The 22,828-nt window shown below is 39.4% G+C and overlaps 1 protein-coding gene across 10 annotated transcripts in view; it reads left to right on the top strand.

Moving 5' to 3' along the window:
* The window catches only part of BRSK2 (BR serine/threonine kinase 2), a 2,790,504-nt gene that overhangs the window by 1,539,906 nt on the left and 1,227,770 nt on the right, over nt 1–22,828 (top strand). For all 10 annotated transcript variants that reach the window (XM_044059311.1, XM_044059313.1, XM_044059318.1 and 7 more), the window contains exon 3: nt 12,591–12,676. In XM_044059311.1, coding sequence (XP_043915246.1) covers nt 12,591–12,676 — 86 coding nt within the window. The remainder of the gene's footprint in view (nt 1–12,590; nt 12,677–22,828) is intronic.

Raw genomic sequence — 22,828 nt, forward strand, 5'->3', positions numbered from 1 at the left:
CAAGTGGTGTCCCACAAGGCTCGGTCCTGGGACCCCTACTGTTCGACATATACTTCTCAGAAGTACAGGCAAACACAGGAGGACTATGGGTAACCAAGTTCGCCAATGACTGCAAACTGGGAGCCAAAATTGACTCTCTGGCTGACATGGACATCCTCCAAAAGGGCCTTACGGAGATGGACACTTGGTGTCAAAGTCATGGCCTCAAGCTAAATGCTAAAAAATGCATAGTCATCCCGTTTGGGAAAAACAAAACACCCACGAATTACCACATAGGTGGCAGCCCCTTAATACAGAAGAGGTAATAAGAGATCTGGGGACCCAGGTAGATAGTAATCTCTCCTTTGACAATCATATTGTCATAGTAGTTAGGAAATCCTTCTATGTGGCCCATCTAATTACTAAAGGGTTTGCATCTAGAAATAAAGAGGTTATGGTGCCCCTATACTCATCACTCATTAGACCCATCATAGAGTACAATGCCCATTTGGGATGTACCTCACAAGACACTTCCAACAGCTGGAAAGACCACAAAAGTAGCTCACCAAGAGGATTACCGGTTTCAAAAATATGTCCTATGCAGCCCAACTGAAAAAACTCCGGCTGTACTCAGTGGCATATCGCTTACTCAGCGGTGATCTTTGCCTGACTTACAAAGCCATGTCTAACTCAGAATTGATGGACATGCTCCACCTAAAGAAATCCAAGTCACTGTGAGCCACGCGCTCTAGTGAGCTAAACCTCGCCACAACAATAAATAGAACATGCTGGAGGGATAGATTCCTGTCACAGAGACTCCCCATGCTTTGGAACAAAATTCCAAATTACATCAGGCAGAGCTCCTCACTAACACTCTTCAAGAGAAACCTTGACAAGTGGATGGGTAACAGAAAATACACCCCTGAGATCACTTTATTGGCTCTGCTTCACAGAGGATCAGTTAATTAATCAATGGGGCGGCGAAAGCCAACACACTCTGGCTAGGCTTATAAATGCCCTCGGGCAGATAGCCTAGTACCTCCCTATGAAACTATGAATCACCAGGTGGCTAGCCCTGCAGCGGTAGTTCATCCATACCACTCACTCACACACACTCACACCTACGGACAATTTAGAGTGTCCGGTCCACCTACTGCATGTCTTTGGACTGTGGAAGGAAACAAGAGTACCCAGAGGGAACCAATGTGACTACATGGAGGACAGGCAGACTCCACACAGAAGGCACCCCAGCCGGGAATCAAACAGGAGAACCTTCTGTGAGGTGACAGCACTAACCGCTGCATCACAGCGGCCACCATATATATATATATATATATATATATATATATATATATATATATATATATATATTACACACACACACACACATAATTAATTAATTGCTGCACTTAATGTAGGCTCATTGACAGGATGCAGCATGAAAGTGTCTGACATGATGATACAGAGGAGGCTGGACATCCTATGTATCCAAGAGACAAGATGGAGGAGCCGTACAGCAAAGCCACTTGGCTTGGGATCCAGAGTCTACTACTCAGGAGGGGGACAGGCTAGAAATGGTGTGTGAACTATGGTGAGAGGCCTCAAAAGGCATTGAGAAGTATCAGCAGAATTAGTGACAGACTCATTGCAGTCAGACTCCAGGTAATGATAGGGCAGTATTCATAATCTCAGCCTATGCTCTACAGAGGGGTGTGATAGTGAGGAAAAGAGTGCATTCATATAGCAGTTGCAGGGCCTAGTAGATAAAGTGGGAAAACATGAATTGGTGTAAATAATGGGTGACATGAATGCACATATTGTGACAAGCAGAACAGGATATGAGGACTGCCTGGGTCCACATGGGTGGGGTAAAAGGAATAAAAAAGGAGAGGCCATTCTAGACTCCTGTCTAGCAAATGGCTTGATAGTAGCCAACACATAGTTCAGAAAGAGAGACAGTCACAAGATCACATACAAGAGTGGCCAAACTGCAACTCGGGTAGGCTTCTTCCTAGTAAGGAAAAGGCACTGGGGTAGAATCAATGATTGCAAAGTCATTCCCAGTGAAACAGTGGTTTATGCTGTGGGTCAACTATTTGTCACAGTCAGCAGCAAACAGTGGCCACAGAAGGCTCTAAGGTCAATAGAGACCAGGCTAAAGACCTGGAAGTTGATAGGAGAGAAAGTACAACAGTTCATGGAATTATTCAGGGCTCTAGCACCCCAAGAAGAGGAGGAAGAGTTGAATAATAGCAGTGCCTCAAAACAGCATGTGTGAGGAATACAAACCAATATGTGGTCGAGCCAGGTATGGAAATAAGGTCCATAAGGAAAGCTGGAGGTTGAATGCAGAAGTCCAGGTGGTCATCAAAAGAAAGGAGGAGTGCAGGAAAAAGATTGAGATCGAAAAGACTCACCAGGCTAGGAAGGACTAGTGGTTGGCTAACTAACAAAGGAGCTAAGAAGGGAGTTGCAGTAGCAAAGAATAGGGCATCGGAGGCACTCTACCAACTTCTGGAACGTGACTCAGTAGATGGCACAAAGAAAAACTATATCAGGTTGCAAGGCAAAGACAGAAAGATAAAGAAGATAGTCGGGCACCCTTCATAAGGGATGCCAGCAACAACCTGCTCACCAGTCCACAGGACTTCAAAGGTAGATGGAAGGAGTATTTCCAGCAGTTTCTGAATGAAGAAAAATCCACAGAAGTTGTGCTGCCCCAGAAACTGCCTATGAATTGAGAAGAAGAGACTACCCTAGAAGAAGTAAGAGCAGCACTAAGGAAAATGAAGTCAGGGAAAGCAGCAGGCTCAGATGAGATCACAGCAGATATGATAAAGATGTTGGGTTAGATAGGGGAGAAATGGCTCCTGGGGTTACTCATAGCAGTGTGGAGAGAAAGGCATATCCCAAATGACTGAAGAATAAGCATACTCATGCCAGTGTACACAAATAAAGGGGATATCCACAACAGTGGGCAGTACAGAGGCATCAAACTCCTATCATATTGCATGAAAGTTCTGGAGAGGGTGATTGATCAACAGATATGCAGAGTAGTAGAATGTAAGATGGGAGATGATCAGTTCAGATTCAGATCAGGATGCAGCACAACTGACCCAATGTTTGCAGTGAGACAGATAGTTGAGAAGAAGCTAGAGATGAGGAGAGAGTCCAACAGGGCATTCCTAGACTTGGAGAAAGCATATGACAAAGTCCCTAGAATGCTGATCTGGGCAGTACTGCAGTGGTTTGAAGTCCCAGAAATATTGGTAGAATTAGTGCTGGCTATGTACAAGGATCCAATGACTCAAGTAAGAACAGTGTTCAGCCTCACAGAGGGGGTACCTAGTAGGAGTGGGTGTATACCAGGGTTCACCTCCGAGACCACTGTTGTTCATACTGATAATGGAGTACATTAGCAAACAGGTTGGAGGGGCCAGATCAACAAAGTTGCTGTATGCAGACTATATAGCTTTACAGGCAGAATCTGCGCAAGAACATCAGCCAAGGATAGGGGAATGGAATGCAAAACTGGACGCATGTGGACTGAAACTAAGCATAGATAAGACGGTGGTAATGGCAGCAAAGTGGGGAAATCAGAAGAAGCTGAGAACTGAGATAGAAGGGAAGATAGTGGAACAGGTAAATAGCTTCAAGTTTCTAGGAGGGATGGTTGAGGAGAATGTAAGTCTGAATGAAGAGGTCATAGCTAGAATCAGAGGGGCTGCAGCCAGCTGACATAGAGTCTCTGGTGTAGTCTATGACAGAAGAATGCCAAAAAAGCTGAAAAGATGTACAAGACAGTAGTCCAACTAGTACTATTGTATGGTAAAGAAACCTGGGCAGTAAAGGCAGAGCAGATGAAGAATTTAGAGGTGATGGAAATGAAGTGCCTGGGAAGGGTGGTAGGATGCACACTGTGGGACAGATGAAGAAATGAGGACATAAAAGCAGAAGCCAAAATAGCTCCAAGTGCAAAAAGATCAAAGAGAACAGATTACTGTGGTTCATACACTTGTAGAAAAGTAAAAGACAATCTGGTGAAGAAGATTTGGGACAGACAGGAAGAAGTTATGAGGAAACAAGAATGTCCAGCAAAGAGTTGGATGGATTGTGTGAAAGAAGATCTGCAACAGTCAGGCATAAGTGTCAAAGAAGGCAGGAGTGTGGCATTGAATTGAGAGAGATGGCAACAGTTAACACAATACCCTGACCCCCATGTAGAAAATGGGAAAAGAGGGGCTGATGATGATGATTTTTGTGTATAGATAGTTGATCAAGTTTAAATAGTTTTTTAAAATGTTGATGTATGAGTAGCCTGTTCAAAGTAGAAAATTCAGTTATGGAATAACATAAGTTTGTAAACAGAAAACTTGAGTCATTATGTAGAAATAATGCTTTTGTTCATATCCAAAGCTTCTCAGGAACATGATAATTAAAAGTAATTGTATCAAATGAAAACCAGTGGAATATAAGTGGAACTCGTTCATTCTGCAGTTGCCTACTGTATGCAAGTCAGAATTAAGGGAAAGCTAGATGATAACCTTGTACTTAGTGGGCCAAGACAGAGAAATTTATCCTGGATGGGCCATTAGTCTGTTGTAGGATGAATGCACACTCATTTACATACATGCACACACACACACACGTGGCATGCACACCTGCAATGGAAAATAGGATAATAATTTAATAGCACTAGTAGGAATTAGAGAGTTGCGTGAACAGAGAAGGGTAGTGCTGAGTAGCTAAAACTAGAAATTTTGGTAGAAATCATCAGTATGATGATAAAAACATCATCATAAAGCCTGCATGCATGGCAGAAGTATACAAAATGATAAAAAAAAATACACCTGATGAATATTGTTAACTTGTAAAAAGTGCTATTAATAGGATACTTTGTAAAAATTGTGATGATCTAGTAGAGAGATATAATTAGGAAGAGTTTCTTGTTACTAGTTTTCTAGGAACAAAACTTAATGATACTGACTGGCATTTTGAGAGTTAATGGAAAAACGTTGGTAATCGTTTTAGTATAAATGATATACTGACTGCATAGGAAGCCTGATTTGGGGGGATGTAAGTAAACAGACAATGAAAGCAAAGTCAATTCGTAAAGTGACCCTAAACTTTTAGTTTTATCCAATAATCATTTCATATTAAGGGGCCTCTTATATAGGGTAAATGTCTGCATGAGAAGGTTATAACATTTGAATGAGTAGAGTACCTAACTGTAAAATCACCTTTTGATGATAATACCTGGCCTTTGCTATTATATTATCTGCACTGATAATGAGCATAATAGAAGGTAATGCTGGAGTCGTTTTTACAGATTACCCTAAACAAGCTATCTGATAGGATAAAATTAAATGCTGATGCTTTTCTGTGCTAACAGGTAAGTAGTGTTATTAAACAAAGAAGAAATATCACAGGTGTGATGCCAGAATCTTGGGAATAAACGATTACTTGAGTTGGATTGTAACAAATTACAACATGATTTATCAGTTTAAGATGCAACAAGCAAACTGTATATTTACGAAAGGATAACTTCAAAGTGTTATACAAGTATGAACTAAAAAATGAAGAAATTCAGTGAATATCAAAAGTGTACACACCCCTGTTAAAATGCCAGGTTTTCGTGATGTAAAAAAAAAGAGACTACAATAAATAATTTCAAAATGTTTCCCACCTTTAATGTGACCTATAACCTGTACAATTCAACTGAAAAACAAACAAATCTGTTAGGGGAAAAATATAAAAAAATAAAAAGTATACAATAAGCTAGTTGCATAAGTGTGCACACCCTTAAACTAATACTTTGTTGAAGCACCTTTTGATTTAATTATATCAGTCTTCTTGGGTAGGACTCTATCAACATGGTACATATTGACTTGACAATATTTGCCCACTCTTCCCTGCAAAAGCCCTCTTCAGGTCACCCCACAGATTTTCTATTGGATTTAGGTCTGGGCTGTGGCTGGGCCATTCCAAAACTTTAATTTCCTTCTGGTGAAGCTATTCTTTTGCTGACTTGGATGTATGCTTGGGGTCATTGTCATGTTGAAAGGTGAAATTCCTCTTCATCTTCAGCTTTCTAGCAGACGCTTGAAGATTTTGGGCCAAAAGTGACTGGTATTTAGAACTGTTCATAATCTCCTCCACCTTGACTAAAACCCCAGTTCCAGCTGAAGAAAAGCAACCCCAAAGCATGATACTGCCACCACCATGCTTCACTGTGGGGTTGGTGTTCTTTTGGTGATGTGAAGTGTTCTTTTTGTGCCAAACATACCTTTTGAAATTGTGGCCAGAAAGTTCAACCTTGGTCTCATCAGACCATAACACATTTTCCCATGTGCTTTTGGGAGACTGATGTATTGTTTTGCAAATTTTAGCCAGGCCTGAATGTTTTTCTTTGTAATAAAAAGCTTCTGTCTTGCAACCCTACCCCATAGGCCAGACATGGAGAATATGGGAGATTGTTGTCACATGTAGTATACAACCATTACTTGCCAGAAATTCCTGCAGCTCCTTCAGTTTTGCTGTAGGTCTCTTGGCAGTCTCCCTGGCCAGTTTTTGTCTTGTCTCCTCATCAATTTTGGAGGGACGTCCAGTTCTTTGCAACATCACTGTTGTCCCATATTTTATCCACTTTTTGATTACAGTCTTCATTGTGTTCCATGGTATATCCAATGCTGTGGACATTTTTTGTACCCTTCTCCTGACTGATACCTTTCAACAATGAGATCACTCTGATGTTTTGTAAGCTCTCTGTGAACCATGTTTTTTGCTGTAGAAGGCAACTGAATAAATGTCAGGAAAATCCTACTAGGACAGCTGAACTTTATTTGGGGTTAGTCAGAGTCACTTTAATTGATGGCAGGTGTGTATCCAAGAAGACTGAATGCTGTAATTAAAGCAAAAGATGCTTCAACAAAGTATTAGTTGAAGGGTGTGCACACTTACGCAACCAGCTTATTGTATGTTTTTTATTTTTTATATGTTTTCCCCTGATTTGTTTGTTTTTCAATTGAGCTGTACAGGTTATAGGTCACATTAAAGGTGGGAAAAGTTTTGAAATGATTTATTCTGGTCTCATTTTTTTATACCACAAAAATCTGACATTTTAACAGGGGGCTGTGTACACTTTTTATATCCACTGTATAAACAGATTCTCAGAAGGATTTTTAATGAACAGTAATGACTAGGCATTCTTAGCAGTGCATAAACCAACTGACACATCCCATGATGTGATGGGGATTTTGGTAACTTTTCTTCTTGGAAAGACATTAGGATATTGAAGAGTAATAGTCAGTTTTAATTTCCCCAATGCTGACTGCAACCTCAGCTCCAGGTTTGGTTTAGGTAAGCTCAACCCATTTGTGAATCTCCTAATAATATGGATGTTCTGCCAGTTTTGTGAAAAATCCAAGCAGAGTTTCAAACATGGTAGATTTCATTCTTACTAATGAACCAGATTTTCAAGAGGAAGTAACATCTTTACCATCAATAAACAGATATTGATTACATGGTTTTGAAGTTTGAATTTAAAACTCTGAGGAGAACCATTTAAGAAAAAAATTATAAGGCATAATAAAAATGCAGACTGCGTTTAGCTTGAGGAAGTTATATCAATAATAGGAAGAAGTAATGAGACATTGGACAGATATATTACTAGGTGACACTAAGGCGATGTAATAATGTGACAATGTGGACAAAGTATGTTAAAAGGTGATATTAACATGATATAATCTAAGAATGTAAGATCAGAAAGGTATAAAGAACTTTTAAATTGATAAGGCTGTAATACCTACTAGAATAAAAATGTATAAAAATATACAAGTAGAAAATGATAATCTACATGAAATTCATCTGCAGATGTAAAAAGAGAGTAAAGGATATCCATATCATTATGATATTAGCACAAAGATAGACACTGATAAAAAGTTATAAAGGAAGGCAGGAGGAATGTTTTTGGCTAATACAAGATACACAGAGGTAAAACTCTTACTTCTATAGGGCTAAAGAAAATAGAAATGATACAGTTGTATCCTTAAAGAAGACTGACGGAATAACAGAAATTGTTCTGCTAACTAAAACTTTTTTACAAAAACTAAATAAGTAAATAAATAAGAACGGCACTTTTTATTCCAAATACAGAACAATGGATATTACCCCAACTGAGGATACAGACTTTCCGATTATCATTAACTTATGAGATGATGTCTTCTACTATTTTGTTTAAGGTCCCAGAAATGATGGCATTACAAATTGTGATGTAAAGTCTTTTCTTTAAATATTCCTAATTTTACTAATTAATTTTATATGTTACTTAGTAAAGGTCATGCACCTACGGCTTGGAAGTATGGGATTATAGTTATTTTCATTAAAAAAAGGAGAAAAAATAGGGATAAGATATTGCGTCAAACCATAAGTGTGTGGTGTGTGTGTGTGTATGTGTATGTATATATATATATATATATATATATATATATCCCCACACACACATACATATGTGGAAAATGTCTAAGTTATACCTGATTACCTGATCAAGTATTACTACAAAATATGGAAAGCTATGACCTTATAAGTTGAAACTGTACTAGTACAAACCAAATATATCCTTAATATAACTGCAAGATGTTTATAGGGGGAATATGAATTTGGAAAGCTAACAAAAATGTTGCCATATCTTTTGATTTTACTGTAGCTCTGCATGATACATTGTTACACTTTGAAAAATAAAGTTAATTCATTGTGAATAACTGTATATTAGATTGGATTCAAAACAGTAGGAAATTCAGCTTGGTTTAAGTATGTGTCTGTAATGGGTGAAGTCAGAACCATGAATAGTGGTGTGCTTCAAAGATCTGTTTAAAGAATGTGTTTTTTTTCCCGTTTATAGTGTGGATATTATCCCACTCCATTGGCATACAGGGTAAAGTCCTGAGTCTGGTCCCACTGACTCAAGTTCAATCAGAGTGACTTGGGTGTCCTACTGGAGTCAGCAGGTGATGAGAGGAGTGATGCAGCATTGTTAGCTCACCTCCCTTAATGGAGGAAAACTTGGAGGTGCATGCCCAGGGCAAATGCTGCCATGAGAGAGTCCCTCTGTAGACCAAAGACCACAAAGGAGTGCTGGCTCCCAGAGGGTAGGATGGTCTTGGTGAATTGCATGATGTGAAAGTGAATAGCAGACCGTCTTCATTGCTGTTCCAAACCCTGGGGCATGGTACTGGTCATATGCCATGGGGTCAGGGAAGAAATAAAGAAAAACGTTGATGCTTCCTAAGTGGTGACGCCTGTCTTACTCATGGTGAAGCAGGTGTGAATGGGACAGTTGGCTAATAGGGGACTAATGGTCAGCATGCAGCAGGGGAGGGAGAGTGACAAATCATTATACTATGGAGATTTCTGTCCATCCAGAAAACAGCATTGATTAAATATACAGATCATATAGGGAAAAAAGATAAGTTATCTGACTGTGGTATTCTTTTAATATCACTCAGTGAGCATTTCTTAGCACCAAACTGGCCAATGTCCTATACCAGTCTTTGGCTCTTTTATAGTACATAAACATTATCCAGTGTACTGTAGATACAAGAAAGGTTTTGAGTGGAACGAATAGTTAATCTTAGTAGGTGGCCACCGTCTCTATAAGAGTAGATGCCGGCACAACTTAGTGTTCATCAGAGAAATAGCTTATCTGCCTTTTTTTTTTTTGAGTCACAAGACTGATTCAGCTGTCTGTTTATGTAGCAGAGGGTTATCATTTTAAATTAAAATTTGTTATTTTGATTTGTCTGGTTAGTGGCAGGAAGATGATGTCAGTTATAATTTTCCCTGTTACACTAGTCACAGTTATGTGCAATACCTTGTGCCTACAGAATTCACTTGACCAAGGAATACCTGATTTATTATAACTATGTTGAGTGGACTGCCCAATCTGGTTTAAACTCTTGGAACAATAAGTGGCTCTGTATAACCTTCAAGGAAATATAATTTCACCAAATGCTTAATGCAAATGCTTTAGAACAATACAAACAAAAACAGTAACAGTGTTCCATAAACAAGTAATCTGACATAAACTGAATATATATGCACATATGCCTAGTGATGCATTTATACAGGCTTTACTATTATGTGCCTTAACAGAAGATGATTAAAATTCCCAACAGATACACTTTATATGAGTTTTACTCTGTCCAGTACACTTAATCAAAATGATGTACATCAGTTGGTGGAAGAGGACAATTGCTTATGTTGTTTCTTTTTAGCTGGCAAAATGTACAAGACAGCTTTGCTTAACTCCTTTACTTATGACAGAGCTAGTGCTAAAATCAGTAATACTGCTTTAATAGTAATTGCTGATTCAAAATTATAGAATTATGAAGTTGTGTTCCTCTTTCAAACTTCTGTCAGATATAAGCCTGGCTCCATTACACAGAGGGATGAAGTTCTAACTTCTCTGAAGATGAATCACATTTGATTAATGGCACATGAAGCTGAAAGAACTGGCTGAGACATGATAGTGAGTCTCTAGTAGCAACTCAGCAGAATGTAGGGGGAGGGAGGTACACCAGCCCAGTACAAACCTAATCCCAATAGGAATCTAGCATGCAGTATGTGGTAAGAGCACTAACCATGCGGTATGGTTGCCAGGGTAATTGGACATGTATGTGTGATGCACACCTGCAAAATTACAGCATAGAAGCAATTACAGAAATCACACTTGCTGTTGAATGGGTGAAGTTGAAAGCTACGGCCTGTTCTCATATATTGAATGACTAAGGGGTGGAAATGGGAGTATGTGCTTTTCACTCTGATTAGAGAACATCTGGGTTGTATGGGTCTGTCTTTGGGACATGAATGAGATGACCCTCACCCCAAAGAGGAATATACTGCTCAGCTGGGTCTCAGGAGGGAGTGAATTTGATCAGCAATGGGGATAAGAACAGTAAAGGATCATAAATAACTTGTAGGAATATGGTTGATAACTTTTATTTCAGAGAGACTTTAAGACTGAATAGGTGAAATGTCATGTGTTTGTTTGTATCTTATATAGTATGAAAATGAAATAATGTATCTAGTATGAGGAAAGCATGGTAGTTATGCTGCATGTGAAAACAAGTGAAGAAGAAATGAAATTTCTGCCCAGTGCTTTCTTGTAACAAATTGGAGACATTTTTGCAAATGCCTTCATTGTGCAGATTAAAATATCTGCAAACAGTATCCTGCTGGAACTTTATGTCTACAATCATGCATATTAATGTGTTCCTTGCAGAAAGTGAGCATGCAATTATAAAATGCTGTAATTTGGGAAATAAAAAGTGCAGATGCATAAATATTTGTATGCATTTATTTAATTCAACCTGTAATTTAGGTATTTATAAGACAAACTCATTTCATGCTTTCAGTACTATTATGTCTTTTTTCTCTTTAAAGTTATTCATACTTTAGGGACACTGGTGCCGTACAACTCCACTGTCAGTTGTGCAAACTTATATCAGCTTTCTTAGAGTGTCGAGTCCAAATAATTCTAAATCAAAATATGTTTGTTATACTATTCAGATATTCGTTGTCAGGGCTGGTAACCCGGTACGTAAAAATCCACTACCAATCATTAGCGGACCAGAGTTCCGCTGTGGCGACCCCTAACCGGGAAAAGCCGAAAGACACAAACATACTATTCAGATATTATAAGCGATATCACTGTGGATTTACACAGAAACCTTGTATTGGTTAGATATAAGTGACAAAACTACTTTGATTTTTGGATCATTTAACATAAAATAGCACTCCTCGATGTTTAATAAATTCATTATGTGTTATATACCTACTGTGTAAAGTGTATCAGTTTTTACCTGCAGCTAGAATTCATTTCATGAGGGAAGGAGTGGTCAGATTCCATATTGCCCACATTTTTAACCTCAGAAGTTGCTACAATTCTGTAACCTCTTTTAAAAACAATGCATCACCTAGCCTTACTATGTAATGTGTTTACAGCTGATAAATGCTGTATCTTTGTGGCAGAGGTTTGAGACTGTACACTTCCCATCATTTTTTTTCTTTTACCTGGCACATTCTGTCTCCCTTTGCTACACACCTTTACAGTAACTAACAGGAAATCTAACCACAGTTTATTTAAGGAAATCTTAAACTCTAGATTTAAATAGTGGTAAACAGTTTGTAAAATGTATAAAGTACCTTAAAAGAGGAAAACCCGACAGCAGCTGAGTCACATTTTACAATATTGACCCAGCACATCCATCTTTTTATGTACTGGCTAAGATATATTAACAAGTGCCTCACCATTTTGACTTCTTCTAAGATGTGTGCAGTCCAGTCTATAAATGGCAATGATTTATAAGATGCCATAATTGATAATTATTACTTCACTGCTACTATAAAATGCTCAGCTTTGTTGAATGTGCATATTTATTTATGTAAGTAAACATGTATGCATCTTTTAGTATATAGATACCTAAAATAGATTTCTATATTTTTCCCCATTAAGTTTTTATGATGCCTTCTGTAATACCATACTATTAAAAACATCTACCTTCTTTAGCCTTTATACACTGATCAATGTATTTTATTTCTTTTTTGTTTTTCAGGTGGAGCGAGAAATAGCTATTCTGAAGTTAATAGAGCATCCTCATGTATTAAAATTGCACGACGTCTACGAAAATAAGAAATATTTGTAGGTATTATTTATACATAAATGTTTCTGTGTATAAGCATTAAACTAAATCATTTAAAATCAGTGACTTACTTAAACAGCAGAATGATTGAAAGAGAAAGTTAGATATTTATTTGCTTTTCTGGCAGAAGCAGAAAAATTGCAAGGTACATGTTTGTCTCCAGTTATTCTTTGTTATACTTATTTAATAAGAATATGCATATCAAGTGCTTTAAAAGAGTATTGCTAATTCAGACAGTAAGCTGCATACTGGATTGTGTTGATTTTTTTGCCTAAATCTCAACATTAAGTCATCCCTAAGTGAATTTTACCTACTTCCCAGCATTATCTTACAGGCAGTTTGTGGAGTATTTATTTTTTCTTTTTATTTAAGACCACAAATGCTTTGTAAAGAAAATGCCTTCAAAATGCTTTATTATATTTCTTTCACTTTATTTCCATCTTTATTTCTTTCTTAGCAATGTGCTGTTTTTAAACAGAGTGCTAATCAAATAAATGTAGTTAAGTCGAGGTAAGGAAGTTACTGTAATTAAAAAAAACAGTAAAGCATGTCCCTTGTAGATGCTAGAAGAGTTTCATTTTCCAGTTTTCCAGATTAGAATATTGAATAATTAGTTGTATGAGTTAGGCCCTTACATTTCCTTCAAATTTTTTAGTATTGTAACTTGGTACATTCTTATCCTGGTCTATATTCAAGTAATTATGCTCTGATTTACAGTTTAATGTTTCTACAGATATATTTGCATCTGCAACAAAATGGCAATCTGCCGACATCGACAGAATTAATCTTACTGACATGTTTTGGCTGTCAGCTTTGTTTTCTACTGGTGTGCCTATTATATGAAGTATATGTACTTTCACTTTCAGTTTACCTGTGAAGGTTTTTTGACAGCCACATTCCATACACATGCCAGTATCTTAACTAATGCTCCTTTAAAGTACTTTTTGGTGTGTCTGGGGGTACAGTCTTACCCACATACTGTAAATGAGAGCATAACGTACAACATTACAATACTGAAGTTTTGAAGGAAATGTAAGTGTCTAACTCATATAACTAAATATTCAATATTTTTAATTAGCAGGTACTAGAAAACTGGAACATGAAACTCTTCTAGCATCTACAAAGGGCACGCATTAACATTTATTTAATTACAGTAAATTCCTTACTTACACTTGACTACATTTACTTCATTTGCCAAAAAAAGGCCAAAAGCTGGAGAAGTGAAAATCTCAAAAATTGCCCTTCTCCTTAAACCTTCATGGGGAGGACAAGCCCCACATGTGGGGGGGAGGCCCCTGACCCCCTCTGACCTTATATACATTAACTCTGAGATCACATATCTCACAGAAAAGGGATATTACAAGAAATAGCATCTCAGACTTAAGATATGCAAGTCCATTCTTTCGGCCATTCAGTCTTTGCGTTTTAGGACTCACTCTAACAGGTTCTGACATTTCAAATGGTTATGATGTATGTGTTTGTCTATCTGTCCATCCATCCTATAATGAGGATGTTTCCTATTCAGAACGGCATTTCTATTTTACAGGCACAGCTTGCTAGCTTTGTCACTTTAATATTTTTTCTTTTGTTTCATGGTGTAGGAAGCTTAAGATGTATATAATTACACAATATTGATAACACCAAATCAGTCAAAACAGTTAAACGTGTGTGTGCATGCAAATGGACATGTATGGAGGCATATGTTTGTACCACAACATAGCTCCAGCTAAGCAGGCAAACCCTCAGTTTTAACTCTGTGGATCTGTTTCTTTGATGAGAGTACAATAGAGTGCCATGTACACTTTGAAGGGCTAACAAGAAAGTTAGGATATCATAGGGTACACAGAAGTTCCAGAGAATTCATATGGAATGTAGACCTCATAGGTGCTAGCCTATATCTCTCTTGCTTTGTATCTCCTAAAATGAGTGCAGAGAGTTATCTGCAACAGTGTAGGGTTGCATTTACCTATAGATTAACAGCATTCACAGATATGCAATAGAGCTATGGTTAAAGAAAAAAGGGAACTGTTAGCAGTAGTTTTATCTGTGAGAAGTTCCATGAATATCTTATGGTAAAGAAATTCAAGTGAAAACAAAGCACAAACCCTTGAAAAGCATATTCATAAAATCCTTGTACAAAATGTCTCTAAAACTGCAAAGGATGCAACTTACTTGACAGAGTGGCCTACAGGTAAGTCAAAGAACTGCATAGAGAATATTGTTCCGATCCTGTTTTTTTTTCCAGTAAAACACACTATACCATTATGACATAAAACAACCTTTATTGAACATTTATTAATTACCGAGTTAATTAATTAATCAAAGAATTTATTGATCATAGTAAACATAGCTTCCACATAATTTAACAATGGCAGCATCACCCATTCACTTCCATCACACCACAAACTAAGCAGCATTACCCCAACTGCTCGCTTATTCTGACTTCACCAGAAGCAGTATGACAGAGCTCACTTCAATACCCAACCAACCACCTTGTAAAATCTAAACATAACACCCATGGGGGAACAGAAGAGGGACATGCCAATGCCTCTTCTCTACCCACCAGCCTGAAACAGGCTGCCCCCCCCCTCAACTACTACAACAATTTCAATAAACTTTCCAAAAACAATGCCAGATGTAAATTGAAGAAATCCAAACCCAACTCATTCATGTGCACTCCATCCTTCCTAAACCACACAGGATCCCTATCATACAGGTTCCTATGATTGATAGTATGAATACCCAAGTTCCTCAAATGCTTCTATAGCCTAAAATTAACAAACTGCCAGGCACGCTCAATACCTATAAAACTGCCCACATTCCTCCAAACCAAATGTGGCACCATTTTGGACCACACAATACTCATGTTGGGAAACCTACTACCTGGACTTGCCAAGTTTCCCAGTACTCTAAACACCAAATACCATTTTGGAATGACCCCCAAATTATTACTTGCTAAATGGACCATCAAAATACATGAAGTCCCAATCCAAAAACATGTCTGTAAACTCATCCGCGAGTTGATGCCACCTGATGCCTTTGATATTGTGCCAAAAAACTCTCAACCCCAGCTCACTTTCATCTGGCCTAACTGAAGCCCTTTTCACCACTCAGTAAACATAGGAATGATCAGTGACCCAAAATGACCACTTTTTACATAAAATTTCATTTCTTAGTGACAATAACTAAATAAAAACTTATCTAATGTAAGATAAAAAGGCACCTGATGACCAACACCCCACACTCTAAATAACCTCCACTGAAATACCTTCTCTCATTCAATCTGATGCCCTTCTAGTACGAAACGAATGAGTATAAAAACTCTCTCCCCAAAGCTTAAACATTGAAAAGCCTTCCTTATCACACACAAAAAGCTGATTGTCCATTATCACCCTTCCTTTCCGCAACCGAAAAACCAAATCCTGTGGATTCCCCCATGTGACAGCTGTAACCTTCTAGCCCATGACACTGAACACATCGACTCATCTCTATCCATCCGCAACACTGTCTGCATGACCCTACCCAACTGGTCTGTTTTCAGTCACTATAACCAGATATCAAGTGCACAGGAAGTGTAACCACATCTTGACACACCAATGACCCCAGCAACTCATTCATCTTGAATGCCCCACTATACCTTCATACTGACAATGTCACCCACAAAGTATAATCCACTGAACCCCTTTCAACAACCACAAGCTGTTCAGTAAAATCTTAAGATCCTGCTTAGTCATTGGCCAATGCCTCTCAGTCCACCTACTAGCAGCCCAACTCCATCCTTTCAACATCTGTACTCTTGCCCATGACTTCATCAAATCATGCAACCCCACTACCTGCTCAAATATGCTAACAGCAGCTAGGTCCACCTTAATTGTCTGAAACACCCTCCCCTTAATCCAAACTTGAGGTAAATACTGCAGTAACAGCTCCACCAACAAAACTACCTCCTCCTCAGGCAACACCAAAACAAATTAATCAAACACAGATAGATAATGCCCTACCATATGCCTTCCTTGCTAATTCTGCCCACGATCCCTGAATCAGCCATCTTGTCACTTCAGTTCAATCTGCCACACTTTCTCTGGCAACAAGATTGGTCCCGAAGGTGCAAAGTGAACCAGTCATGGAAACCTGTAAAACTGAAAGAGAGAAAGGCTGTCAGCAATCACATTCTTAGAACCTGGCAAGCATACACCCGTAAAAGAAAAAATGTCAACAAGCTCTGCAAAACCAGTTTTCTTAAAACTAAAAAAAAACAGTCTGGATTTTGCGGTTTTTGACTGTTACACCTGCACCACTGTGATATTGTTAAAATTAAAAATCACTTTCCTACCACACAATCACTCTTGCCACACCACTGAAGCCACCCAAATAAGCATCAGTTCCAACAGGCAACATTCTTCTTCCACTCATCCTCCCAATTATCTGGCCAAAGAACCACAGACCATTCCCCATTAAAAAAATATTTCCATCCCAATCCCCCCACCCCACCCCTGCAGCGTCTGTAAAAAACTACAATTCCTCCTGATTGACCCAATCCTCCTGCCAAAATGAAAAGACATTAAAATGATCCAAGAAGGGCAACCACAATTCTAAATCAGCTCTGACAAGCTTGCCAACCCTCATTCAATGATGTTTGCTTCTCCCCCTTTTAACAAGAATGCCACTGAACTACAAAATGTATGACTGAAATTAGTTGCCCAGCATGCAAAGTTCAAGAGCCCTAAAAGCTCCATGACATCCCTAATCTGCACCTTGTCTCTGTCCATCACCCACGCAATATTCTCTTTCAAATTCTCTGTCTTGTCAACTGGAAGGCAAAACAACCCCCAGCCCGCATCCACTGGCAATCCCAAAAAGCTCAGTTCCTTGGGGGGAGCTTCCAGCTTCTGCATAGCCAATGGAATACACAACTCTTTGCACATGGCCAGGAATGTCTGCATACCCTCCAGCACCCCTGTAAACCCTTCGCCAACCAACAAAAAATCATCCAAATAATGTAGAGCCTTCTGAGTGCCCACCCTTTGCTGCCAAATGCAGTGAAGTGCAGTAATAAACTTCTCAAATGTGGCACAAGCCACTCAACACCCCATCGGCATGGTCTTATCAAAATAAAATTTATTGCCCACAGCCATTTCTAGCAACAGCCATTCTTCTTCCTGCACTGGCAGCAATCAGAATGCAGATTCAATATCAAACTTTACTAGTCATGGATCTTTAAACCCTCTAATGATTGCCATCACTTCATCCAGTGAAGCATACCTGACCTTTGAATCCTCTTTGAAAATAAAATCATTGCCCAAATTTCTTATTGTAAAGGACAAATGCTGAACCAACTGAAATTCTCCAGGAGCCTTTTTAGAAACCAGCCCCAATGGTGACACTTTAAAACTGACAAAAGGAGAGTATTCGAAAGGACTCAGTAACCTGCCCATGCTCAGGTCCTTCTCCACCAGACCTTTCAATATTTCCTCCATCCCCTACTCAGAACATAAATTCTTACAAATGGTGCCATCTCCACAAACTATCAACTTAACAGAAAACCCCAAGGAGAATCCCCCAATCAACTACACTGACATTTTCGAATCTGGAAAAATGACTCAGCATGTGACTCAATACCTGCATGTTAATGGATAAATGGGAAATCGAGTTTGCCCCCTGGCCTTGAGAGGACATACCTCCTCTCTGTCCTCAAAAATTATCCTGTCCTTGAAAACCCTGTAGACCTTGAGGTGAGAAGGGTAAGGATCTTGTATCAGTCATGAAAGAACCCCCATGGATCAAATTCCCCTGCTGATGGCCACACTGAGACTCTAGATGCACTCCCGTACAATTCAAGCAAGTGTGTGTGAATCTGCATGTCGCCCACATGCAATGTCCCACACTGAATGTTCAGCACACTCCCTCCGGCCACCTTACCCCTTACCTTACCCCACCGAGGGAAATTCCCAAAAGTACCCATCATGGTTGGCCATTCAAAAGTCAGGGTGCCTAACTTTCCATCTCAATGACTGATCTGCTTTCCATTTCCAGAACTGCTGATCATATCACATACAAGCGTTCCCTGCACGTAACCTTTGTGGCTCATGAATCATGAGAAAACTAGCCAAAAGGAGTTAAGCCAGCGAATTATCCTTTTCCAATCAAACCACCATGTAGTACAAAAAACAAGAACCCAATTTGCCCAATTCCTAGCTCTAAGCCTTCCAACCCTCTTCTCTTCCAATGCCGCTAAAGCCTCCAACAGATCCTTGTTATTTGCTGCCTCAGATTTTAAAAAATATTTTACCCATTCTGCATTAATTAATTTAAATATGTCAATATACTCACTTCCTAAATATCCTCTTTAACTGATGCAGGAATATGTGGGATCAAAAAGATCCCACTTCTCTATTGAACAAAGCCTGAGTAGCTAACCAATTCCAAGGCTGCATCCCAAAATCTGAACCCACATCTTGCTGCTGTGACTCTTCCCTATCCAGACTTGACCCCAAACAAGGACCCCACCCTACCACCGCCTCAGTTTCTGAATATGCCCCACCTCCCCAAGGAGATCCCCGCTACCTGCAGCATCACTGATATGATAAACTGGCTCACTTCCTTTGCTCCCAAACCTCCCACCCCCCTTAACCTGTCAACTCTGCACTGCCTCTATGTAATGCTGACAAAATATCATTGCCTGTACTGGTATTGGAACCTGCTCCACAAGCCAGAGCATCCACTGTGGCACTAACAGTTGACTTTTAAACTCGCTTCCCCCATGCCACCAGAATGCTGTCTGATACCTGTGCTCACCTTTTCTTTTTTGATGTACTGGACACATCTACCATTGGAGACTCTCTTGATGGCAGTTCTTGAAACAAGTCCACTGCTTGTGATACAATTGCTGCCCATCCCTGCTTCAAACTGTGAGATCCAGCTGTCAAAAGAAAGAAATGCATTAACCACCATGAAAGAAAGGGAAAATAAATAAATACAGCTGTATTCAACATTATAACGTGCTCAGAGACTATGACCCAAGAGTGCTAATCCCTAACCAATGTACAGTGTATACTATGAATATACTGGAGTCCACTCCTAGCCTCACACCCAGACAGCACAAAGCACAGGCCAGACTTGCATTAGACCCCTTGCCTAACAAAAATTGCGTTCAGTATACTGGCTCTACTACTTGTCCAGTGAATCAGTCAATGCACTCATCTCAAATATTTATGTATTGTTATTCATTTATTTTATTATTTATTATTAACCTAAAATAGCAAACCGTAGCATTCTCAACCAAACTCCCTTAACTATAATGCCAACCAACAACTTACCCAGTCAGGAACAGCTTCCACAGAAACACATGCACTCGTCTTTGTTCCTTGAAAAGTCAGGAGTCCACATCGGGGAAAAGGCACATCCAAATTCAACTGCGAAATAGCAACAGGCATTGAATTCAAAGTTGTCAGGCAACACAAGCATGCCAGTTATGATCTAGTGGAAGCTATATATATGATCATGATGGGAAAAGGATAAAAGTCTCTGAAAATTAAAGATTATTTAAACTTAACTATATCGCCATAATACATTCCAGGTAAAGTGTGGTACAAGTACCACTACACCAACAAACTTGCAAAGATCTCATCAGCTGAGCTGGTGTCTTATGACACCCTGTGGATATGGAAGCTCCTGAATGAAAAGCATTTCTTCACTTCAACGCTATTATTATTATTCTATTTATTTTTATATGCCAGTAATTGCCTGCCTAGAAATAAAAGGAGTCATCTGAAAAGGTAAGAGAACTCATAACATGGTCCGAGCGTCCATAAGTCAAAGCCTGCCATCCTCCCCTCCCCCATGGTGGTTGTCACCACACTGTGCATGCACTGCCAGTAACCGTTACTTGCAGGTGCCTCACAGCCCAAGAAAAATGCTCCTCCTCACCTGAGAACCATCCCAGCAGCAAAGAACAATGATTGACTTCACCGCTGCCACCAATGAACAATAAAAGAAGTGACCACAAACCATACCACGACATTCACATCCACTTAACGATAACTTGTGAATGTCTTTTAACTGATTAAACATCCTAAAGCAGCAAAACATGACTTACGAACCAAAAGAAACACCAGACAAAGCAACTGAGCCATCCATAAAGACCATGGGTTACTGCAACCTGGCCCATCACCACTGAACAAACCAACCAAAATACGCTATAAAAATCCAGCAAGAGCAATCACACCATCTAAAACTCCCTAAACAAACAAAACAAAAATATCCTATACTCATACTCAAACCAATACCTGAAGAACCATTCATCCATAACTTAAACGGCACTTAGTGAACTGAAAGTCAGCGGGGAAAAACAAACCCAAGAAAAAACAAATAAACAGTAATTAACCCACTTCCTCCATGCATACTACTATTAGCCCGAGGCATACCGGTTCACAGACATATCTACTGGTCTTCTTGGACATAATACTTACAGCAGCAGGTTTACACTGAAATCTGATCTCCTCACCCTACAACTCTTAAATAAACCTGAATTAATTAATTGTTACACTTTCCTCACTTCCTGTCTAAGCACCTTTCCCATTAACCTTAACCCTTCCTTGCCTGATTCTCCATCACACCACCTTCCACCATTCACTTTTTAATATAAAACTCCTCTGTCACTGCCTCTTCACTGCCCCCCACCACAAATCCCTGAAGTGCCTCTGGACAAATCAGTTTGATCCAAACTACATTTGTAAGAGAAGTTTGTGGAGGTGTTGGACACACAATTACAAATTCTTGAGGTAATGCCACAGTTACCAATGACAGAAGAAGAAAGAATGCTAGTCTTTTCCCAGTACAGGCTTAGAAATTATTTTTAGTTCAAGAAGTAAGTTTTGTCTCAGGCCTAGTGTTCAACAGTGGCAAGATAGTTCTCAAACAGATGAGGTAGCAAATGTATGAATAAGATACCTGAGTAACATCTGGGACTAATGTTCAGTATATACTTCTCTGAGGTATATACTTCTCTGAGGTACAGGCAAGCACGGGAGGACTATGGCTGACCAAGTTTGCAGATGACTACAAACTGGGGGCCATAATTGACTCTCTGGCTGACAGAGACATCCTCCAGAAGGGTCTTACAGAGACAGATACCTGGTGTCAAAACCATGGCCTCAAGCTGAATGCCAAAAAATGCATAATCAACCCCTTTGGGAAAAACAAAGTGCCCACGAATTACCACATAGGTGGTAATCCACTAAGTATGGAAAATGTCATTAGGGACCTGGGGACCCAGGTAGATAGCAACCTCTCCTTTGATAATCACATTGCCAAAGTGGTTAGAAATTCCTTTTATGTAGCCCACCTAATCACGAAAGGGTTCACCTCTAGATCAAGAGAGGTCATTGTGCCCCTCTACTCATTAGGCTCATAATAGAGTACAATGCCCCATTTGGTATGTACCTTACTCGACACCTGCAACAGCTGGAAAGACCACAGAAGTACCTCACCAAGAGGATCATGGGCCTCAAAGAGAGGCCCTATGCTGCTCGACTAAAGAAACTCCAGCTCTACTCGGTTGCTTACCGCCTGCTCAGAGGTGATCTCTGCTTGACGTATAAGGCCATGTCCAACCCGGAATTAATGGACATGCTCCACCTCAAGAAAGCCAAATCTCTTAGATCCACACGCTCCAGTGAATTAAACCTCAACACAACAATAACAGGTCATGCTGGAAGGATAGATTCCTGTCCCAGGGACTTCCCTCGCTCTGGAATAGAATCTCAGTTTATGTTAGGCAGAGCCTCTCGCTGACTCTCTTCAAGAGGAATCTTGGGAAATCGTAAATTTACCCCTGGGATCACTTCAATGGCCCTGCTAGACAGAGGCCCAGGAAACTAATTTAAAAGGGAGGTGAAAGCCAACACATTCTGGCTAGGCTTATAAATGCCCTTGGGCAGATAGCCTAGTACCTACCTATGAACCTATGAAAAGGGAGAAGAAGAGATGTAATGTTTTGGCCCAGAATATCATCTTTGTTAGAGCAAATAGTGCCTCATATAATGCATACCTCAGCAATAATCCCAAATAAGAGAGGCTAGCCCATCCAGTTGGAGATTATCTGCGGAGCAGAGTAGAAAAATAAACATCTAACACAAAGTTCCATGAAATAG

The sequence above is a fragment of the Protopterus annectens genome, chromosome 17.part0, assembly GCF_019279795.1.
Source record: "Protopterus annectens isolate FY-2018-M chromosome 17.part0, PAN1.0, whole genome shotgun sequence".
Taxonomy (NCBI): Eukaryota; Metazoa; Chordata; order Ceratodontiformes; family Protopteridae; genus Protopterus; species Protopterus annectens.